This window comes from Rissa tridactyla, chromosome 1 (assembly GCF_028500815.1).
Source record: "Rissa tridactyla isolate bRisTri1 chromosome 1, bRisTri1.patW.cur.20221130, whole genome shotgun sequence".
In the NCBI taxonomy this organism is placed as follows: domain Eukaryota; kingdom Metazoa; phylum Chordata; class Aves; order Charadriiformes; family Laridae; genus Rissa; species Rissa tridactyla.
In genome coordinates this window covers 32138254-32160337 of record NC_071466.1, presented here as the reverse complement: position 1 = coordinate 32160337, position 22084 = coordinate 32138254, and the positions used below count along the sequence as shown (strand labels likewise).

Genomic DNA, 22084 nt, shown 5'->3' with positions numbered 1-22084 from the left:
TTAGCTACCCGCACCTCACGAGGGGTGGCCTTCCTTCTGGGAGTGCTGGATGTGACCCCCTTTCCCCTGGGGACAGAAAGGAGCTGTGGGTGCTCAGCAGGATGGAGACTGCACTAAGGTGTCCCATCGCGCGTGCAGGTAGCTAACTTTTTAACCAACTCTGTGTCTCCACGCACTGTAATGGCCAACCATCCTATATGGGTACAGCATTCTGGAAAACTCAGTTCTTGTTAGTCAATAGAGTCACCAGCGAGTCCCTACATTTATTTATTTTTTATTTTTTTTCTTTATGACAATACCTACTGGGTAGACCTGGACAAGTATTTTAACGGTGATCATTACTATTGTAAGTCATATCTTAACACTGATGGAAAGAAAAAATTCCTCTGTCAGCTCAGCCTATTGCTTTTCTAAATATATCTGTATTATTAATTGCAGGTATGATTAGTTGGTGGAGAGTGTTCCCGGTTCACCTTCATGTTGCCCATTTTCTTCTCTACATTTATCCTGTCTGCTTGCTGCTGCTTAACCAAGGGAAACTGCATCTCCTATGATGAGCTGAAAGAGCTGAAGACTGAATTTGCCATCAATCTCTACCGCCATGTATCCGAAGCAGAGAACAGAACCAATCTGGTCATCTCCCCAGCAAGTGTGGCTGCTTCTTTGGAGCTGCTGCAATTTGGAGCCCAAGGAAATACCTTTACAGAGCTGCAGGATGCCCTAGGATACAACATTCATGGTAATGTACTGCTTAAAAAAAATCGCCTTACATTTTGCTTCTTGCCTTACATTTTGCAATAAATTCACAGCTTTACTAAGGAGACAGCAATTGCACGCTTCATACTAGACTTCTGCCTTCTGTCTCACCGCAAGATGTAGCTCAGGAGTGTTTTCTCCGTCTTTGCTATCCAGGTATCATCTGGACAAAGGAAACTCAAGGGAGTATTTGATACGCATGTCATTATTCCTCTTTTTTCTTGATCAGTGCTTACTCTTTTACTGCACTGAAATACAACTACATCTAGAAATGCTACTTCCATGAACAGCAGAATTGCTCCTGGTTTCCCAGGGGCTGATTGTGTCCTTTGTGTCCTGGCCTCCGCTGTGTCCTCTTTGAGGAGGTGCCAGGCAGAAGAGAGTCGTTTTCTCTCCTATCTCATTAACAAATTTTATGAAACCTATAGAAATTGAATTATCTTTAAGACTTTGCACCTTTTTCTAATGTTATTCTAACTGGCCAAAAAGACGAAAAGTTATTAGAGGGAGACTGGCAGAGAGAGATATACATTGACAGATGGATGGTGCAATTGCATCTTTCCCTGAAACCAAGCTAAAATAAAACTCGCTGGGAATCTGGAAAGGGTATGGAAAAGGCAGATGTCTTAAAATCCAGCATTAAGTCAGCTGAATTTAAGGATGCTGTTTTCATTTTAGCTCTGGATTATCCTACCATCTCACATCACACGTCAAAAACTATTTTACATTATGGGCACAATGTTTATGAAAAGCAGACGACTGCCTCATCTGCAAAATTTACAGTTTACATACAAGACTTATGAATAGAGATGACACTGCTATGTCTCAGCATAAAATTTACTTCCAGTGTATGAAGACTAAAGATAAAACCTACAGCAATTCATCGTCCCGTGCTATAACCTGCCTTAGTCACCAGTACCATTCTAAATAGCATTGATATTCAAAACCAACACTGCAGGAAGGGCTAACTCTGGCTGGTACATACAGATACAGCTGCAGGTACTGACACAAGGACAGTGCATCTACATTATGAGCAGCTGATATAATGAAGTCTTGCCTATAAGACTCCTGTTTCAATAAATTCAATAGGGTAATTTTAAACAACATTAATTCATACAAGGATCGTACCTTGCTTGACACGTCTGGTCATTAGGGGCTCGGTTATTAAGAAAGAACCTTAAGAATAATATTGCACAGTGAAATTCAGGCACAGATCTCGACACAAAATGTAACAAAGAGAAGTGCAGAGGCTGTTAATGACCTGCTAGCTCTTTTGCATTGCTTTACCTCTCCTCATGTGGCACATCATATCAAGCAGACATTTTATCTTCGTTTTATCTCTGTCTGTGGCACAAGCCATATGAGCTTTGGCTTTCAGTAATATTAATGCATGAATGTGAAAATAAAGTAGGATGGGATCTATTGTTACCGGTTATAACAGCACATTTCCAGTGATGGAGAAGGAACTCACTTCCTCAAGTGGTTTAAATCAAATAAACAAAATCAAATACTTAGATCAAATTTCCGATCAGATGAGTAAAACCAAATAACCTATGTGTACATATCTGATAAAATTCCTTTCATCCATTGGGTGTTTGCATTGATGTTTCTGTTGATCTGTCTTAAACAATAATGAAGAATTTGGTTAAAATCCTGCAGGCTGAAAACAATGAAAACATTGATGGTTCATTCACTATTCACTGAGAATCCGCTCTTACATGCACTTGTAATCTTCTTTTAATGTTTGGAAGATTTGTTCACCTTTATTCTAGTACTGAGAAAAACAACGTATAAAGGGATGTCTCTCTAGACAGCACAGACAAAATGGTGTGCTTTAAAATGCTTTCTCTTTGCTGTTTTATTTTATCAACTGTAGAGAATTTTAAAGCAATTTTGAACCGTTCTCCAAGTAAGAACTGAAGAGACTTTAGTTAGCTAAGAACCTCGATATGACTGAAGTTACAAGCTCAGGATACCACACCTCACGTTAACATCTGCTTTCAATCTACTATCTTTGATTTCTCACATCCTCCAGAGAGCCAGCCAAATGCTCCTGCACTAATGCAAAACACACAAGAAAAGCACTTTATGCCTCAGACCGTGTGAGTTTTCTTGACATCTGTTCAAGGAGTTCAATATTTTATCCCTTAAAGAGTAATAGATCTAAATTGTAATACCAAACTTCCCCTAGGTGATTAGTCTTCCTGCAGGTGATTAAAGGAGCGCTATTAGGTTAGAAAACACGCACTAGATTCTCAGGTGGTAGAAATCGGTAGTCATGAAACTCTCCCTTTACCCCATCAAGAATCTGAACCAATGTAGTTAAAGTCTCCTGGTGACCTGGCTGGCAGCTGGAGGTTCACAGTGATCCTGCCCTTGACCTCACACTCAGCCTGGGACGGGTCAGTCCAGGTGGGATGGGCTTCCCTGGTTAGCTGCCCCAAACCACCCATGACCAAGGCAGCAGACCAGCCTTGCTTCCCTCCAGCACTGCTACACCCACAGGCGTCTGGAGAAACTGAGGGATTCTTCCCCTTTGCCTAAGGTCTCCCTTGAGTCAAAATGAGGATTTCCAGCCAGCCCATAACAGCAAGCCCAGCTATTCCCACCGTAAGTGAGATACCTGTGAGCTGCCCAAGCTTTCAGGCCAAGGCAGAGGAGCACCTGAGCCAAGTACAGCAACCTGGAGAAGCAAGGGGCACAATACTGACCCACCCTTGGAGATGGTGGCCAGTAATTTGTGTACAACAGTGAGCTGCTAAGATTTCACACACAAATTGGGACACCTGGTGGGGAAATCAAAAAGGTCCTGGTGGTCCCGCAGAGCTGAGAGGCACTGATGCCCCAGGTGTTTCCCAATCCTCATGGAAAACTTATTTATAGAAGGAGGAACCTACTGAAAAATTCTTAAAGGCAAGCCATAATCTCAACAAGACTTGGGCGTAGGCAAGTCTCCTCCAAAGCACAACAAGGGATATGGGAAAGGGGCTGAACTGCGAACACAGGAAGTTTGAGGAGATTTAACACAGAGCCCATAAGCATCGTTCAGACTAGGTGCAAGTCCCAGGCCTTAGGAGGTCACCTCAGCATATACTGTCCCATCACCAACCATTACAGCTTACAAAATAATGGCAGCCAGAAATGGTTGCTAAATCACCCTTCAGGGGACCCTACTAGAAACTTAGTGTTTTTAAAAACACAAGATCCTCTAAGTTTGCAGGACTCATGTTCCTCTTGGGCCCACACCTTAACACTGTATCCATCACAGAAGACACTGCCATTGAACTAGCATGAGCTCCCCAGGAACAGGAGACCAGGGCATTATTTAACTCTTTTCACTAGACAACAAACTAGAGAATACATTACTGAATTTTTGAATGACACTGAGCTCGTCATTGCTACAAGCATTTTGGAAGGCGCGAATAGAATTAAAAAGGATCCTGGAAAATCGGAGAAATGTGTGAAGTGAACAGGACACCATTCAATAAGGACAAGTGCAAAATTCTACATTTAGAAGGAATACTCAGCCATTCAAACTGAGGAAAAAATCAGCCAAAGAATAGTGTTTTTAGGAAAGGATCTGAGGGTTCTTAGGAATTAGTAAAATGAATAAAGAATGGGAAATATAATTGTACTCCAAAAAAAACTCAGACACTCTTGTGGTTTTTATGAAAGGGAGAGTCGCTTGTAACACACATGACACGACCTGTCAGCTCTATTTAGCATTGCCAGGGCTCATCTGCAATACTGGGCCAGCTTGGGGCACCATCCTTCAAGAAAATGAGAGCCAAGGGTAGCAGAGACAGACCTGGGGCAGTCAGGGAGATGCCTTTCCTGAGGTGGGTGGCATCGATGATGGCAGGATAAGGAAATGGTGGTACTGCGGCATCGGCAGCTCAGGCAGTCACAGCCAGAGGTGCTACGGCCCAGTAATGGGAACGCAGAAAGCACCCAAGAAAAAATAACATACTTTATGAACTGTAAGAGCTGTGTTTGCAGAAGGGTTGAGCCTGATGTGAAATCAGCCACCTGATGTATCTGCACTGGAGTGATTTCTACAGCAACACAAAGGGTGCTTTCCTGCGCCCAGTGCGTCACCGTCCTTGACAGTAGTGCTTGACACTAATACCCCATAAAGTCAAGGGTGCTTCAGTTGTTATAGTGCTTTAACTTTCAGAGGCCACGGGTGTCAGCACTGGAGTTGAGAGCTGCGGAGCCCTGGTGCAATCTCTGCTGTCCCTTGGCTCAACGTGATAATTGCAGGTTTTCCCTCTCTCTTGCCCGGCAGATCAAAGTGTGCAGGACTTCTTGCACGTGGTGTATGAAGGAGCCACTGACTCCAGCCAAGGCACGGTGGTCCAGCTGGCGTGTTCCTTCTTCGTGGACGCCGGGGTGCAACTCTCACCCCGCTTCGCTGCACGTGCTGCACGCTGGGCAAACAGCAGCCTGCAGCAAACCAACTTCACCGACCCCAACAGGACCGCAGCCCAAATACAGGAATGGATCGCCAGTAACCTTGGGGGTAACGTAACAACCCATGAGAATGATTGCATACGAATAAAACATGAAATAAGAGTAGTGAGAGAAACTGCATTTAACCAAGTATAAAGTTTTTTGCCACACTCTGTGATGTCCAAACCAAGGCTGAGAGCCAGGAAATCTAATTCTTGTGCTGATGCTCATTTCTAATGGGAGGAAAGAGCTGGAATAGGCATGAATCTGTGAGTATAAGTTTGCAGTATCAAGCTGGTAACTGCTTGGCCTTGTTCCTCTAATTTTTAAAATGGCAGTACTTGCAGCGTTTTCAGTTTTAATGAGAAGCAGCCAAAATCCCCATCGACCAAGTTCACTGTGTTAAAAGCTTTCATGCTGGTGTGGGGAACACGCAGGGCCATAAGTTCAGCGGTCAGACTCCAAGTTTAAAAAGTCAAAATGGGAAATAAAAATAATTCACTTTCCACACAAGCAACAAAATGAATGAAATTAAACTCTGTGTTAATGAAAAAAAAAAATTGAAAAAGCAAGTCCTTCGAAGCAGCAGAGCAAATAAGTCCCTGATTTGCCCCTTCAACTTCAGTTATGTGAGTGTTAATTTGGCCATCAACACGCGAGGTGATGTTAAATACAAACATTAAAGCTACTATTGGAAAAAAAACCCTATCCTTCTTAAATGAACTGTACTAAGTGATCCAGCTTCATGGTAGAAAAGTATTTCTCTAGAAAAAGGTACTAAAATGGGAGTTTGTATTGTGGTGCTCACATGCGTATCGATGAATTAAAAGGGGATCACACGTTCAAAAGTCTTTCAGATACCCAAAGAAGGATCAGCTGAACTGCCAAGTAAATAGGAGAGAAGGAGAATTAGGATATGAGCTTCAGTTGACTTAGTTACTTCATAAAGTGGTCTGCAATCATGAATCCATTTCATGAGGGATACCTAGTGCTAACAATGAACCACTCCAAGATACACATGGGCACATTTAACCTAGAAAACCAGTTAGGACCAGGGCATGGTGCTGAGCACTGGGCTGCTGTCATCCACGCTATTCAGCGTGTAGCATAGTCCTGGCACAACTTTGGCCCTCAATGTTGGCCAACTCGAGCTCAGTTCGGGGGAAAACATGGACCAAGAGGCAACCGTGATGTGGTCCATGTAGAGGTGGGGAGGGGAAAGTAGAGGGTTTAACAGTGCCCTGTGGGTTGTGCCTCTTGCCTTTGGGGACAGAGACCAGTACCCAACTTGCTTTATTTACTCACACAGACCTGGCCCTTAGGCCTGGGTGAGTAGGATGGCAAGTGTCCCCCTCCCTACCTCTTTCCGTGCAGGTGGGGATGTGCGTGGCATTCCGTTGGAGAGTGCTGGGTCACCACTCAGCCAGGTCACCCTGGTGAGCACCATGTACTTCAAAAGCACGTGGCAAAAGAAGTTTTCCTTTATGGATACCCAGATGTTGCCTTTTACCACAGCAGAGGGCTCAACCCTGAAAGTGCCCACAATGCATCACACAGCCGACGTTAACTACGGTAATTGCCCTTGATCCAGATTTGCTCTATTGTACAACATGGAACAGTTTTGTTTAATTTCCACAGCTACCACACTAGGATGTGCTATTTTTCCAGCTTGGAGAAGTCTCAGAAGAAATCCCATCAAACAAAAACACCACATGGGTGACTGAATTGGATCCTTATAATTGCAGGCAATCACGAAGCAGATCCTGGGTTCAAAATGGTTCCTAAAATATCTACTGTCCATGCCCCATCCCTCACAGACCAACATCTCCCAGCACTCCACAACTAACTTGTCAGCTATAGCAAACAGCCAAAAGGCTCCAAGAGAACGTGCCAGGAGAAGTGAACAGGAGAGACCTGTACACCTTGGTATACAAAGTCCTTTGCAATAGCAGGGAGCTTTTTAAATAAAGCTGCCTTGGAAGGGAGGACCATAGGAAGCACATCTGATCCCATGACAGAGGGGCAGTTAAGACTAAAACAAGAACAAGCCCCTACCAATGGTATTTGTGGGGTGGGTAAGAAATTTCCCAGCCCCTCAACATGATCACTGTTTGCCCCTTCAGGGTGTGAGCACCAGAGAGACGATATCACCATGAGCACCATCCCTCCTGTCACAGCCAGTCTCCAAGGCTTTAGGGTAAAACTGCAAATCTTCAGGGCCAAATTTTGCAATAAAAGAGAGAGAGGAATTTTTCAATCTCTTATAATCAGTGGATGCTCTCAGCACGGGCTTAAGAGTATAAATACAGATCAAACTTTTATTTGTATAATATATGAATACAGTATATGCTCCTTTCAAAGGCCTGGAGTGTGTGGGTTGCTGACAGAAGGACTCATGCTGTCGCTTAATTTTCTACCACCAGGAATTCTTCCAGTTAGCTCTACAACCCCTTTCAAAACATAAAAAACCCGTTTCCCTTCTACCCTAAATTTCAAAACTTCACTTGGGTAAAAAACTTTCTAATTCCAAGTCTAAACTTGTTCAGGACAAATTTATATCTCTCACCATTGTGACAGCTTTGTCCTTTAACCTAAATAGTTTCTCTTCAACTTTGATATTTACTCCCAAAAGTATTTACCAGTCACCAAGCTGCCTCTCAGTTTCCTGTTAGCTAAGCTGAAGATGCCAGGCTTTTCTAGAACTCTCTGGAACGTGTCCAGAGAAGGGCCACGAGGATGATCAGAGGGCTGGAGCACCTGTCCTGTGAGGACAGATGGAGAGAGTTGGGGTTGTTCAGTCTGGAGAAAAGAAGGCTCCAAGGAGACCTTAGAGTGGCCTACCAGTATCCCAAGGGGGCCTACAAGAAAGCTGCTGAGGGACTTTTTAGGATGCCGGGTAATGGTAGGACTAGAGGGAATGGATTAAAACTAGAGATAGGTTGATTCAGACTGGACGGTAGGAAGAAGTTCTTCACCATGAGGGTGGTGAGACACTGGAACAGGTTGCCCAGAGGGGTGGTGGAAGTCCCATCCCTGGAAGTTTTTAAGGCCAGGCTGGATGGGGCTCTGAGCAACCTGACCTAGTGGGAGGTGTCCCTGCCCATGGCAGGGGGGTTGGAACTAGATGATCTTTAAGGTCCTTTCCAACCCTAACAATTCTATGATTCTAATCTATTCAAGAAACAGATACTCCAATTCTCCAGTAGTCCTTTCCTGCACTTCTCCAATTTAAATTAACCTTTCTTGAAAATAAGTGGCCAGGAACGTACATAATACTTTTAATGAGGCCATATATATGCTTAATAAAATGCTCTCAGTATTTCTATGACTTGCTAAAAATATCTTGCATAGCGTACCGCAGAATCAGCTCAGGGTGGTTACTCAAGGTTGACCCCACCTGGGCCTTTTTCCTTTCTCTGTTTTTTTTCCAGCTGTTGAGTCCTAGGTAAATCAAGTGGAGGGAAATCTCCACAGGTATATACCTTTTTTTGTGGTTTTGAACCATCATTTGATTTCCACCACTGCACTCATGATGGTAACCTCACTGTCTTTGAGGAAAGTCTGGAGTGTTGGCAATACTTTGGAAAGCCACCAGTAACCTCTTTTCAACCTGGGACCCCCACTTCTAGCTTAGCTCATTGTAGTTTCCCCAACAAGTGGCTGCTTGCTGCCTTTCATTTCTTGCTCTAGTTGCCATCACTTCTACCTGTAAATAGTGCCACAGTGAAGCTATGTATAATGTTTTACTTAAAACTAGATGGCTAGATCTATGCCTTTTTGTCAAATTAGTTATCAAGTCAAAAAAGCATGTAGATTTATTTGCTAGGGTCTACCTGATGTTGTAACTTATCTCACTTTCCATTTCCCTCCGTGACTTGATTATTCTTTTCTCCAGGATACGTTCTAAAACTCCTCCAACAAAGACCTGAAATTTCCCAGATCACTTTCTTTTCTTCATAAATACACTCCTGTTTTCCAGTCATGGGACACAACTGAGTCTACAGGTCTATTAAAAATCTTTGCTGACGCACTTGCAATTTCACATACAAGTTTTTTTTGTATTTGGGGTGATGATTATCCAGGCCCCAGATTATTATTTGTCTCTCTCAAGTAGTTTAAACTTTGTTTCGGTCTCTGGTGCTGTAATACATCCTGTTTTTTCCTCGTTTCCTTTAGGAACCTCACCATTATCCTCTGCTATATCATCAGATTATTTCTTTCACATCAGTTCCAGCAAATAATTGGGATGAATCTAAAAAAATTAAATTCACAGTGTTCAGCAGTACCATTCTTCCTTCTTTTTTCTCGTTTATATGGCTAAAACATTCTCCTTTTCTGTGCAACAGTCACATGAAGTGGGCAGTTGGACACTCATTATTTCTATGCCTATTTATGTCTGAACTGTAATTGGCCTGGCTAAGGAATCATTTTTTCGCTCTTTGCAAGCTTGTCCTTACTGTTACATCTTTCTTTATGGTGTTTCTTCTTCTGGGACATCTGTGGTGCATCCACCATGCTTCTTCCTCCTGCTGGGATTGGCAGCTCCTGAGTGCATTCACACCTCTGACTTGGAGCATTTGTAGAAACATAGAATCATAGAATGTTTAGAGTTGGAAGGGACCTTAAAGATCATCTAGTTCCAACCCCCCTGCCACGGGCAGGGACATCTCTAGAGCAACTAGACCAGGTTGCTCAAAGCCCCATCCAGCCTGGCCTTGAATGCTTTGAGAGATGGGACTTCCACAACCTCTCTGGGACTATTCCAGTGTCCCACCACCCTCAGATTAAAGAATTTCTTCCTAATATCTGACCTAAATCTACCCTCTTTTGGTTTAAAACTCTTTGAATGCAACCATCCATCCAATTCCTTATCCATTGAGAGGTCCTTCCATCAAATCCATGTATCTCCATGCTTGTCTGTCTGCTTGCTTGTCTGACCATTTGCCTAAACACAAGAACTCCATCCTGTCGTCCTTAAGTAGGTAGCTGGAGTGTTAAATACATGCACAGAAAAGTTAACCAACGTAATGGGATTACATTTTCATCCGATCTGAAACGTGTGAGCTCTCTGCAGCTGAGGAGACTTTTGAGGGAAGTCGAAATGAGAGGGATCATTTGAAATTTGCTGGTTGTCAGATTTGATAGCGCCAATTCAGTCTTTGTAACTAGAAATGCTAGAAACATCTATAACAAAACAGTTTGAAATTAATACAAAAGATGGGTTCAGTACAACAAAACAGAGGCGGGAGATAACTTTCCCTTCATTATTAAATGATAGCAGCTGTCTCCCAACAGGATCCAAAACACAGAGCAAGAAAGATTAGCTGTGGCCTGTTATTATCTCAGCATTTACAAAATTATTTATCCTTTTAACATGGCCACGCAGAACAAATCAGCCTGGGGACAATTAAGACTGCTCTAAGAAAATGTAACCATTACTGTTTACACATGTCTTTTAAACACTGCAGCTATTTTACATATTCATTATTCCAACCGATTTGTTAACTATATTTGAATACTGATTTAGCATATATATAATCCTTATGGGATGCTCAAAATCAGTTCAAGTAACGAACACCAAATTCTGACTCAATAATTCCAAGTCTTTGATTTTTCTTTCCAATTAACAAATAAGGACTATATAACCTTTGTGCAGAACATTTTCACTTCAAAATATCAGCATGCCCACAAATTAAACCACTCATGTCCAGTGCGCTACAAATGTAAAACTTCCCTGCTTCCCGTTACAAACCAGAAGGTCTTTTCCCAGCAAACTGTCTCCATGCTGGGAGGTGGTTTTAGCAGCGCAATTCCCTCTCCACGTTACATGGCAGAAGGGCTAATCTAAGAGCCTAAAATTTAATCTAGCAGAATAATCAACACTTAATGAATTCTATCTAGTCCACATCTGCAAAACTAACAAATGTTGTACACTAAACGTTTGAGACATCCTATAGCGAATATTTAGATATTACAGACATAGAATCATAGAATCGCCTAGGTTGGAAGGGACCTTACCAACCATCAACCTAACTCTGACAAAAACCATCACTAAACCATATCTCTAAGACTATGTCTACCTGTCTTTTAAATACCTCCAGGGATGGTGCCTCAACCACTTCCCTGGGCAGCCTGTGCCAATGCTTGATAACCCTTTCAGTGTGAAAATTTTTCCTGATATCCAGTCTAAACCTCCCCTGGCGCAACCTGAGGCCATTTCCTCTTCTCCTATCGCCCGTTACAGGGGAGAAGAGACCGACCCCCACCTCGCTACAACCTCCTTTCAGGCAGTTGTAGAAAGTGATAAGTTCTCCCCTCAACCTCCTTTTCTCCAGCCCAAACAGCCCCAGCTCCCTCAGCCGCTCCTCATAAGACTTGTGCTCCAGACCCCTCACCAGCTTCGTTGCCCTTCTCTGGGCCCGCTCCAGCACCTCAATGTCTTTTCTGTTATTTATAACCCCTGACTCGAAAAGCGTATCTACCCTTGAAGATGCAACTACTACAGCTGGGTGAATTTATTGTATTAACAGATTAAAAAATAAGCACGTAGAATTGTGATAATTGAATCTATTTTACTGTATAACAGAGTCCATTAGAAACGCCTGGATTAATTGTTCTTCGAAATATGGAACTACAATGATACTTTTATATGGCCGTTACAAATTGTTGCATAACTAACTACGAGTTTGGAAGCCCCCCAGCTTTTACTTTTGAGACTAGTTTTTATTACCTTCATCTGATTTTGATAGGTCTTTGTGCCTAGATTTTCAAAAACAATAAAATTGGTGCTTAAATAAGCATAAACTTAATTACATTATTGTTTAATGTAACTATTTGTTTCTTGAAATAAGGTTGAAACTGATTTTTAAAGGTGGTAAAGATGGACACAGGAGGCAAAGTCGGTTTCACTTAGTTAAACCGGACACTTCATTTTGTTTTTCCAATTTCTATCAGTAGTGAACTTTTAGTGAAAGATATTACAAAATTGTAAGTTTATTTATAGCACAAGCATTGCAGGAGAAGTCACCATAAAGTTACTGTCATTGCCTCAGTAATGTTTTTTAACCTCTGAGCAAGGAGGAGAGCTACTATATGAGAAAGTAATAAAATATCCATTCCCTGTTGAGACAGTGCTTCAGCTACTATTATGTGCTCGAGACAACTCCTTATACCCCATCACTGCTATTCTGACCCGTCTGCTGACCCAGGCTTAGGTTGTGGGTTTGGGCTTTTTTTCCCCACTTGAATGATGAAATAAGATGTATATTTTCCCACAGGCCAATTCCAGACTGCAGCTCTGGAGGCCTTCAACGTGCTCGAGTTACCTTACCTGGGGGAGAAACTCAGCATGGTCCTAGTGCTTCCCAGCCACAAAAGAACACCTTTGTCCCAGATTGAGTCTCACCTTTCTGCCAAAACCATAAACCTCTGGGCCAACAGCTTAAAGAGAACGAAGATGGACATTTTTCTCCCTAGGTAAGCAATATTAGTACTGCCAAATAGCTTCACTACTTCGGTTGCCGGAATTCTGTGTGATAGCGCTGACAAGAGCAATGTGTGAGATAAAAACAAATGAGATGCTTTCGGTTTTGTTATTCATCACATGATCAGAAAAGCTCTAACCCTCTCTTAAGCCGTGAAGAGGTGAGCTGGGAATGCCAAAACTCTCTGGTATGCTCTGTACTGTTTAAAAACCCAAGTATTTCAGTTGATTCTACAGCTTTTACTTAAAATTTGTTTGGGTATAATGACCCTTTAAAGATTTAAAAAGACCCAAATGTTCCTGGCCCTTTCCCACACTCCATTTTTCTGTTTGCTTAAGAAAGAGTAAATATATAACCTTTAAAAGAAAGGCAATAGCTTATTTTTATAACTTGCTAGTATACAACAGAAGTACTCAACAAAGAATTTAGGGCCCCCCACCAGTCCTATCCATCTTTCTGTGCTCAAAGCAAGTTTCAGCCATCCATTTTCCACATTAGTCGTTCGCCGTTGCTAGCAAACGCGCACATCCTGGAGCTATTTTCTATCAGCTATTCAAATGAAATTGCACAGCAGGAGGAATCAGGTGCAGGAGAGCCTTTTGTGGCTGTACCTATTGTACGGATCAGCATGGAAGGGCCCCATTACACATCTCTTACAATACATTCCCCACGTTAATGAAGTGCTGAAAAACAATTTGTACACTAATGCTCTCTCTCTCCAAACTAATCTTTTTGCAACTGTTTCAAAGGGCCCTTTGCTACGGCCAAAAACATTGTTAAAAAGAGGACACTTGCAAAAACGCTGAGTTCACGTGTCAAGAAGACTGAAAGGTGGTCTGATTGCAATAGAGGGAGGCAAGGGATTCCTTCTGTTAATGTCTTCAGGTGAAGATGAGTCGCTTTTCTGCAAAGTACCCTTAATCAGACAGAGGAAACAGATGGATGAAATGCAAAGGCTTGAAATAAATTGCACTTGTTCCACCTTCTAGCTCTATGAAACTATAAATCCCACATTTAAATAAAATCTATCGTGTTAATTTCAGGTTCAGTATTCAAAGCCTTTTTGACCTAAAGACAGTTTTTTCTGCCTTGGGAATTAGAGACGCATTTGATCCCATCACTGCTAATTTTAAAGGTATTTCAGGTAAGAGGCTTGACTGAATAAAAAATGATCATTGACCAATAGTTGTAGACTCTTACATTTGAACGCTTCAGTAGACCCGGGCCTTCTGAATTGATTGTACTTCTCTGTGGACCTCTCAAACACAATTCACACTCAACTGTTCTACTTTATTACTGGCAACTGCATTTTGAGCTGTTGTTTTGTAGGAAAGAAGAATCTGAAAGGGACAGGGCTGATTTTGCTCTTGCTCCTCCTTTTTTTTTTTTTTGTCTTCTTCTTTCTTTAAGATTAAAACTGTCAAGACAGTGTAGGCCCAGAAAATGGTTATTTATTCAGAGATTTAGGATGCTTTAACACAACTTGCATTCCTATGCTGGTTTTTAAATAGTCATTTAACAGTTAGGGATGGTGGTCCAAGAGGTCTGCATTTCAACTCTTGACACCACAAACAACGTTGACATATGCCCATGCTATTGTTGTCTTGTTAATCCAGCGACCAGTGGACTAAATTATACTTTCCCTTCGCTAAAATACTAGTGTTATGATTGTAAACTCTCTTGGGTTTGGCAGTCCGAAATCATCCCGCTTCTTGGAAAATTTTTATCCCTATTTAATATTAAATACTAAAAAAATACAAATTATCTATTTCCTTTTTCTTTTTTTTTTTTTTTTTGACTAGTACCAGTAACACAAATTATTTTAACTTAGTCATTTCTGCTCATAGCAAAGACCGAGAGTGGCAACTGCCCAGAGAGATGGCAGAGTTCATGCAATTCTTGTGCATGGGAGTAAATAAATGGAGGTATGACAAGAAGAAATTCCTCCAATTTAAACAAAGCTGCTTTTACAGAAAAGTTGCTTTCCTGGAACAAACCTCAGAAGGCACATGACTTACGTGGGGGTTTTTATACCCCTTTTACGGCATTGTTTTATTGCAGTACATATCTCACACTGCAAAGAGATGCCCGTTAAAATAATTTGTCATTGCCCACTTATTTGTTAAAACCTGCTCCTTTGTTTATTGCAAAATAATGTTAATATACTGGTAAACTGCACAAGGATGCATATCATGAAGTTAACATCTATTTAAATAAGAGAAATACTTTGAGGAAATTAACTCCACCCTAAATTATCTCATTTAGCAGCTTCTTTCTTACGTAAGCAACTCAGTGGCTTTCTGCTTCACGCCACACAGGGCAAGGCTTGTAGAAGTAGCTGATCCTGCCTGTGGCAGGGTTATGGATTAAAGGATATTCTGAGACCCTTCTCAGTTGTACTCCTACGCTACACAGTTATGTATCATAATAGTAGGTTTACAGCTATGACAACTCAAAAGTTACATGAGGCAAAGTTTATAAGGAAGGTTTATCTTTTATTTAAGCGATGCACTTGGAAAAAGTTAAGTTTTCAGTTCCTCTTCCATAAGAAGGAGTAGCCATAATTTTCAGAATATTTACTCTCAGATACTATTTAGCAAAAAAAAAAACCACAATCTTCATTTCAGACCTGGAATAGCTTCTTTATGCCTGAAAGCTTCTATTTTTTTGCCTCCAAAATATGTTAGATTTATCTAATTTAAAAAATTCTGCCTCTCCCCAGCTTTGTCTTGCTTGTTTTCACCTTAGATTTTTGACTGGTCAAAATTCATACAGGAACAGATAAAACGGTCTTCTAGTATTTCCTTGGTTTTACTTATGTGTCAAGCTCGATCCTCTGATTCAGACAAGAAAGAAAAAACCTCTCAACCTTCCCTGCTTTCTGCCCTCTGCAGTCAGTTGGGAAGAAGCAGACTTGTAACACTCTCCTTGGCATCTTTCTGAAATTAATTTTTTCCAAGCTCCATTTTAAGTCACGGTCCCACCATTTATTCCTGAAGAGTGTTTTTTTCCTGCAATTTCCCTTCCAACAGTTCCTCATTTCATTCATTGTCCCCACCATGTTAATTAGTTTCTACTCTCACCACGTCACCTTGCTTTCCACCACAAGCTGGAGACCTCTCAAACTAGTAATTCCCATTCAGCATTCAGTCCGCTATTGTCCAATACGTAAATAGGGGTAGAAATGAGGGAGATGATGTTCCTATTATCAAAGCGATGCTTTTCTGTAGTGTCAGCCCGAATCCCACCACTGGACGGCAGTAGAAATGGGCCAGATGGCAGCTGGCTCCATCAACAGAAATACGAGGACACCTCACAGCTCTTCCAGGTTTACACCAACACACAGTCCAAGTCTTGTCTTTCCCACAGATTAGAAAGCAGATCTGAATTATGAGAAGTCAATAGCAGAAAGGCCTTTAAGCAGAAAAATACTCCAACTTTGCATTCACAGTAGTGAATTTTTCCTAAAAACTTCACTGCCTGTCTGAAAGCAGGATCCACACTTCACGTAGAAGTCCGAGGCACCTGGGCAATCAAGAAAGCTGCACTCTGACAAAGAACGTGTTCAGGCAGACAGACTCAAGACACACATGAACGTTTTAGCTTATTCTCCAAGTTGTCTGCACATAAGGTCACACTGGTCCAAAAGCCATGTAGTCATACTATCTCAACTACATGCTGAGCTAAAAAGTCCTCCACATCAAGCTTGCTGAGATGTTCAGACTGTTTGTGTGCATCCATGTTAGGCACACATGCAAAAAATCAGGAGCTGAGTCAAAATTAGAACTGAGGATCTTCTAACGTGGAAGCCAGGTACAGAAAAAGCCATTGAAAGGAAGGTTTATACTGTGCTGTCTTTCTGAACGTGATGTGGTGAAGGAACCAATGGAAGGAATTTGCAACAGAAGAAAAACTAATAGTGTGACAACTCATTGTATTCGGTATGCTATCACTGAATTAGTTGCCCGGGTGAAATAGCTAACAGTTATGCCAGAAAAAAGGTGAAAGCATTCTGAATTAAGAAAAAAAAAAAATGGTGTCCACAATGGAATTCAGAAAATAACTATTAATATTCATTTCTGGGCTTTTTGCAGAGGAAGGTAGTCTTTATCTTTCAGAAGCTATTCACAAAGCAGAGATCAAAGTAACAGAAGACGGTACGAAGGCATCAGGAACTACAGGTAAATCAAATACAGAAATTTGGCTTTTCACTTCTGAAGATTATCACTACAGAAACAAGTACTAGCCTTTTATTTAAGGGGGAAAAAAAGCATGGTACTATTTCAATCTGTGCCCTACCTAAACTTTTTATATTTAACACACTTCCATTTCACCTTTGTAATTGTTCATAAGAACTCTTAAATCTCTTCCCTTTCCACGTTTGATCTTAGACTAACATAAACATTCAAGTGAAAACCAGCTTTACCAGCCCAGGGAAAATCCAGTTGAAGAAAACCACTTCTTTTTCTGTCGGTCAAATACATTTGCTCAGATCATAAAAGCAAAGAATGAAAAAGGGTTACTAATGTTTTGTCCATAGCTCCTGAACCATTATGGGATTTGTTATTTGAAGATGATCTCTCTGGTAGCATTGAAGGTCATGACTAGAAAGTTTTGTCTTCATGAAGATGAAGGTAGTCTTGTTTCTTATGTACTTTGAGGTGTGACCTTCGTGTGCAGTAGTTTCTGCTAACAGGTCATTGCCAAGCGAGCAGCTTGGGCTGGCTGAATGGGGAGATTCAGAGCAAAGTCTCAGCTATGGACCACAGAGTCAATAAGTGACCTTCATAAGCTGAATGACATCTCAATAGAAATCCTCCGTCACAACTTACATAAAACAGGGGAAGTAAAATTACTGAGCTGTGCAATCCCCTTTTTTCTATTTATTTTTGTCACATAAGCTTTATCAAAGGCGGACCCTGCTTTTTTGTTTCCCTTTTGGAAGCCTCAGACGCTGTGGAGATGCTACAAGTCAGCATGAAAAGCAGCAGCAGCCCCAGACCCCCGCATGGAGTACCGTAGGCGTTACTGCCACTTGCTTCTCTTCAGAAGCTGAACGTGTCCTCATCAAGCTGTTCAAACATCAGCCCAGCAGAAGGGTGATGGTTAACCGCATCTCACCTCGCTGCTTCCTTGGGCTGCACTGGCTGTAGATGTGCTCCACACACATGTGGCAAACGCCAGTGGTCCTTGCCTGCAGATCAGGGCAAGATGCGGGTCTCTCCCATTTCTCCTGCTTGCCCTCCTTTCTTTCAGAAAGGAATCCAAGAGGCACGTGGGGAGAGCACCGCAGCACATCCCACGGTCACGATGCTAAAAGGAACCCGAGCACACCTAATTCGGTGTAGCATTCTTCTAGCAACAACTTTGAATAAGGCACATGCTGTACATACGTGGGTGTACAGTGAAAATTTGACAGAAGTTAACCTTTCTGCAGAGCTGTAGTTTTAATTTATGACAATTTTCATCTCCACTGGGGCATTAATATTTTTAGTAATTTTTCTGGTAGTTCCTAAACAAAATAAAAGCTTTTAGGTGGCTTCAATTATATACCAAACACTAAGGGTAACAGTAATCAGACATCAAACCTTTATCCCATTGAAACCAATGCCAAAACTTCCCTTAACTCCAGTCAGACCAAGCTAAGAAGCCGATTTAAAAAGGTATAATTATGTTTATCATTTACTTTAAAAGCTCTGGATCTAGTCACAGATTGAAAGCTAAAATAGGCACTTTTCTTAGGAGCACTGAAATAGTACCACTCAAACTAGTTTTACAGAATCTTACTTGAATTTTCAATTGAATTCCATTGTTTTAACTGCTCATTAAAAAATAATCCAAATCTGGGTATTTTAGTATTGGGGGTTTTTTGATAATCTGTTCTTAATACTAGATAGCAGCAAGGAAGATTTTGTTTAAACAAGATGTATTTTAATAATAGCCGAACCATCGTAATTCTTAAGGACTCTTTATTTAATCTAATAATTAGCCCACAACCAGAGAGAGGAAGGACAGTCATAAACTGAGATCGAGGACACTTAGGTTTTGTTGAGAGCTCTGACAGAGAAATTCCAAGATGATGTAGATATTTCTCTGCTGTTTGTCTCCCATTTAGAAAAGGGACTACATCTGTGCCTCGCTTATCTTTTTTTACCAGAACAGCACAGCTAAGGATGGGCTAACAGGTTAGGCAATAGCATGGTATGACTTCAACAGAGTTAGGGCTGTGATAAGAACAAAAATTGTACTACCTTTGAAATCCAAAGCCAGACAGACTCACTTCAGCAACAAAATACACACAAATCAGTTGCGTGGAGTCACTTGACTTGTTCGTTCACTCAGACTGATTTCACTGTTGGATAAAACTGTTGTTTCATTCTTAAAGGAGAGGAGCAACTCAAAACTCAAGGTACTAAACATCAGAGCTCGAGGGCACTGTACAGAAGATGGAATGAAAATGGACACATTTTACTAACGTTTTCTTTGTTGCGTTACAGCAATGGTATTACTAAAAAGATCTCGAACGCCTATCTTCAAAGCAGACAGACCTTTCACATTTTTCCTGAGACAAGCTAACACAGGTAGGCATGCTCTCCGTTTCAGTAAAGAATCCTTCACAAGCAGCACTGAAACCAATAAGAAGTTCTTTGTAAATAGCGTGCCATTCTTTAGTCCAGAATTTTCAACAACCATGGGAACAGCGGGTTTAGGGATTTTAAAGCATAAAGAATAGTTTAATTTCTTTAAAAAGAACGCATGGTACTCATAGAAGGCAGGGAAGCCAGATTAGCCTCTCCTGTGTATATGCAGTATGTGCTCAAAGAGATTTCTACCATAATTATAGGCATTAGAAAGATCTTATAGATCTTAAATGCCCCAGGATTAGGGACTGACCTCCACAGGACAATTCAAATTACAAGTGGGCTGGATCCGCTGAATTCATATCCGAAGAAGTTAAAAGATAAATCTTTCCCTATAAATGAAACGTATCCATGCCTACACAGATGGCACACAGCAAACAGACTTCTGCCTGTAGGCACCAGGACTCCAGGGCCTGAAACTCCCTGTACTAATTCCTACCTCAGCAGTTTCTAGGGGGATAGCTCAGAAATTCTGAAGACCAACACTCTTTTGCCCAGCTACAGCTCAGAATATGCAGAAGTAAGTTTCTCTTCCCTTGTATCTTCAATATCAACACCTTCAAGGGGATAAGCTTTATACATCTGGACTCTTCACTACTTAGTATCCTCACGAGACATTCAGGTTACCAAAAGCCATGGGTATTCATTCTATGTAATCAGGTAACAGCTCTGAAAAAAGCCTAACTTGTATCTTCACTTTTGCAAGGAACTGACAATAAAAAAAAAAAAATAATGCATGTTTCTGTTGCAACCGATAACTCTTTTTCTTGCGAATGAACTCCCGCAGCCCCCAAAACAAACACACAAAATTGCAGACCATGTCTGAAAAGAGCAAAGCATCCCAGTGCTCCTTTAGCTTCAGCGTTAGGCTATATCACTCATTTCAGATGTCCAATTACATAAGTTACTCCAGAATCTCTGCTGAAGGAAAATACCATATAGCTCATTGGCAATAATAAAGAAGAACTGTATTATGCAACATTTAGCAGGTGTTTGCTCCTCCAAAGCATCAGGCCATCTCCAATGACTCTAACCATTCTTAGCAACGCAGGAAATTTGCACACTAAGTATTTTCCTAAAAATCCATCAAACCACCAAGTTTCTCTCATAACTGGGGTCACATCTGTTTAGATTTCAAGGCAACATACGGCCATTTTTAAGGCAAGATGACTGAAGAATCATTTTCTTTATCTGCTTCCAAGCGACACGCTCTGTTCTCTTAGTTGGTGCATACCTGGGTATGCAACACTGCTTTATAAAACCGTATCTTACATTTTGACCAAAATACAAACAAATCTTTTTAAGGAAAAAAGCACTACCTTGGTGGGGAGGCTGTTTTAAATATGCTTTGGCAATCATTACCATTCAGTGAATAAAAGTCTTTTTACTTGGCAAACACAGAATTAAAAAAACAAAAAGGTACCAAAAGCTCATCTGTGAAACGTGAGCCACAGCCTCTTCAGGATAAAGAACAAAATTATTTCAGTGAATAAAATTGCTTAGTTTACATAAATTATAAAAATTATATACAAAGGAAGGAAATCAGATTGTAAAACAGGATTTTTATATAAAGCATAACAAAATATATACCTTCCAATCAACCTATGCGGAACCCTCAGGGAGAAGAAAGGGAAAACACACCAACAGACACACTATGGCTAAACCAGAGACTATGTCAGTCACTCCTATAACTATTGAAAAAGTTTGGGGGTTCTTAATCTGAATTCCAAGTTTGAATGCATTCCCTGGGAAGAACAGGGAAGCTAACAGCGATACAAACAACTGAACCACAAATTCAATGACTCTGAGGCAGTGATTTCATTCAAGGGGTTGTAATAATCTCTTCTGTAACTACAATATTAACACAAAAGACTGCATTTAGGCTCTGTTTTGCTCAGTTCAAAAGTGATTCTTTAGTCAATAGTTCATGTAAGTTTTTCAAGTTTTGGTGAATTTCTGGTTTGAGTTACCAACTGTTCGGAAAGGCCTTTGTTTTTAATACAGAAATGTTCAAATTATTCTAAGGCAAGCAGGCAATTGCAGTCTATTTTTCCATACAAGCAATGAATGATCATCACAAATATGATAGTTCCGTGCCTAATTTATGTATTTAAACTGTACTACATGTTGAAAATGTGGTCCCAAACTGAAATAATGTTAATATTGTTTTCATTTACAGGTTCAGTACTTTTTATAGGAAGAGTTACAAATCCTTCATAATAAACACTAGACAAATACACCGTCTTCTGTTCCTCCTATGATGAACTTTCCCTCAATGAAATTAAAGGCTAGATTGTATCTATTTATTAAAACAGTTTTAAAAAGTATCACTTTTGCAAGAACATGAGTGCGTGAGTCTTCAACTACCTTAATCCTTTATACAACACTGTTGGAAACTCAACAGCTGTCTGGGAATCTCTAGCACCACGACTTCAGCAAAGATAGTAAGCATATAACCATTTCAGGAAAAAACTGAACAGATTTTGCCACCTAAATGTTTAAGAATATGGGCCAACAGCTGCTCAACTACTTCATCATGGCTAAAGTCAGCTTGACTGTTGCTAAGCAGGTAGGTCATCTGAAAGAAAGCATCCTACAAGAAAACTTTGTGATATATGTTATTTTTCAAGCACAACTTTATTTCTCTGTCCTAAAGTAAAAAACTTACTAACAAAATTGAAGTTCAGTCCGGTCCTAGACTTGGATATAATCCAGTTGAGACCGTTAACATAACAAGCAAGCAGCAAAATG

The 22084-nt window shown here is 40.9% G+C and overlaps 1 protein-coding gene across 1 annotated transcript; it reads left to right on the top strand.

The window, feature by feature from the left end:
- The first annotated feature begins 477 nt into the window (after positions 1-477).
- Positions 478-21553, top strand: SERPINE3 (serpin family E member 3). Its single transcript, XM_054213310.1, has 8 exons — positions 478-739; positions 5045-5278; positions 6583-6780; positions 12486-12684; positions 13736-13836; positions 16787-16873; positions 19190-19273; positions 21513-21553. Exons 1-8 carry the CDS (start codon positions 478-480, stop codon positions 21551-21553), a joined length of 1206 nt encoding a protein of 401 aa, XP_054069285.1.
- Positions 21554-22084: the final 531 nt, after the last annotated feature.

Bases quoted from the DNA above. Each gene is read 5' to 3' on its own strand.
- SERPINE3 (XM_054213310.1), top strand. From the start codon at position 478: ATGTTGCCCATTTTCTTCTCTACATTTATCCTGTCTGCTTGCTGCTGC. The intron at 740-5,044 runs GTAATGTACTGC...CTTGCCCGGCAG, and splicing joins CCTAGGATACAACATTCATG to ATCAAAGTGTGCAGGACTTC. The intron at 5,279-6,582 runs GTAACGTAACAA...CTTTCCGTGCAG, and splicing joins GATCGCCAGTAACCTTGGGG to GTGGGGATGTGCGTGGCATT.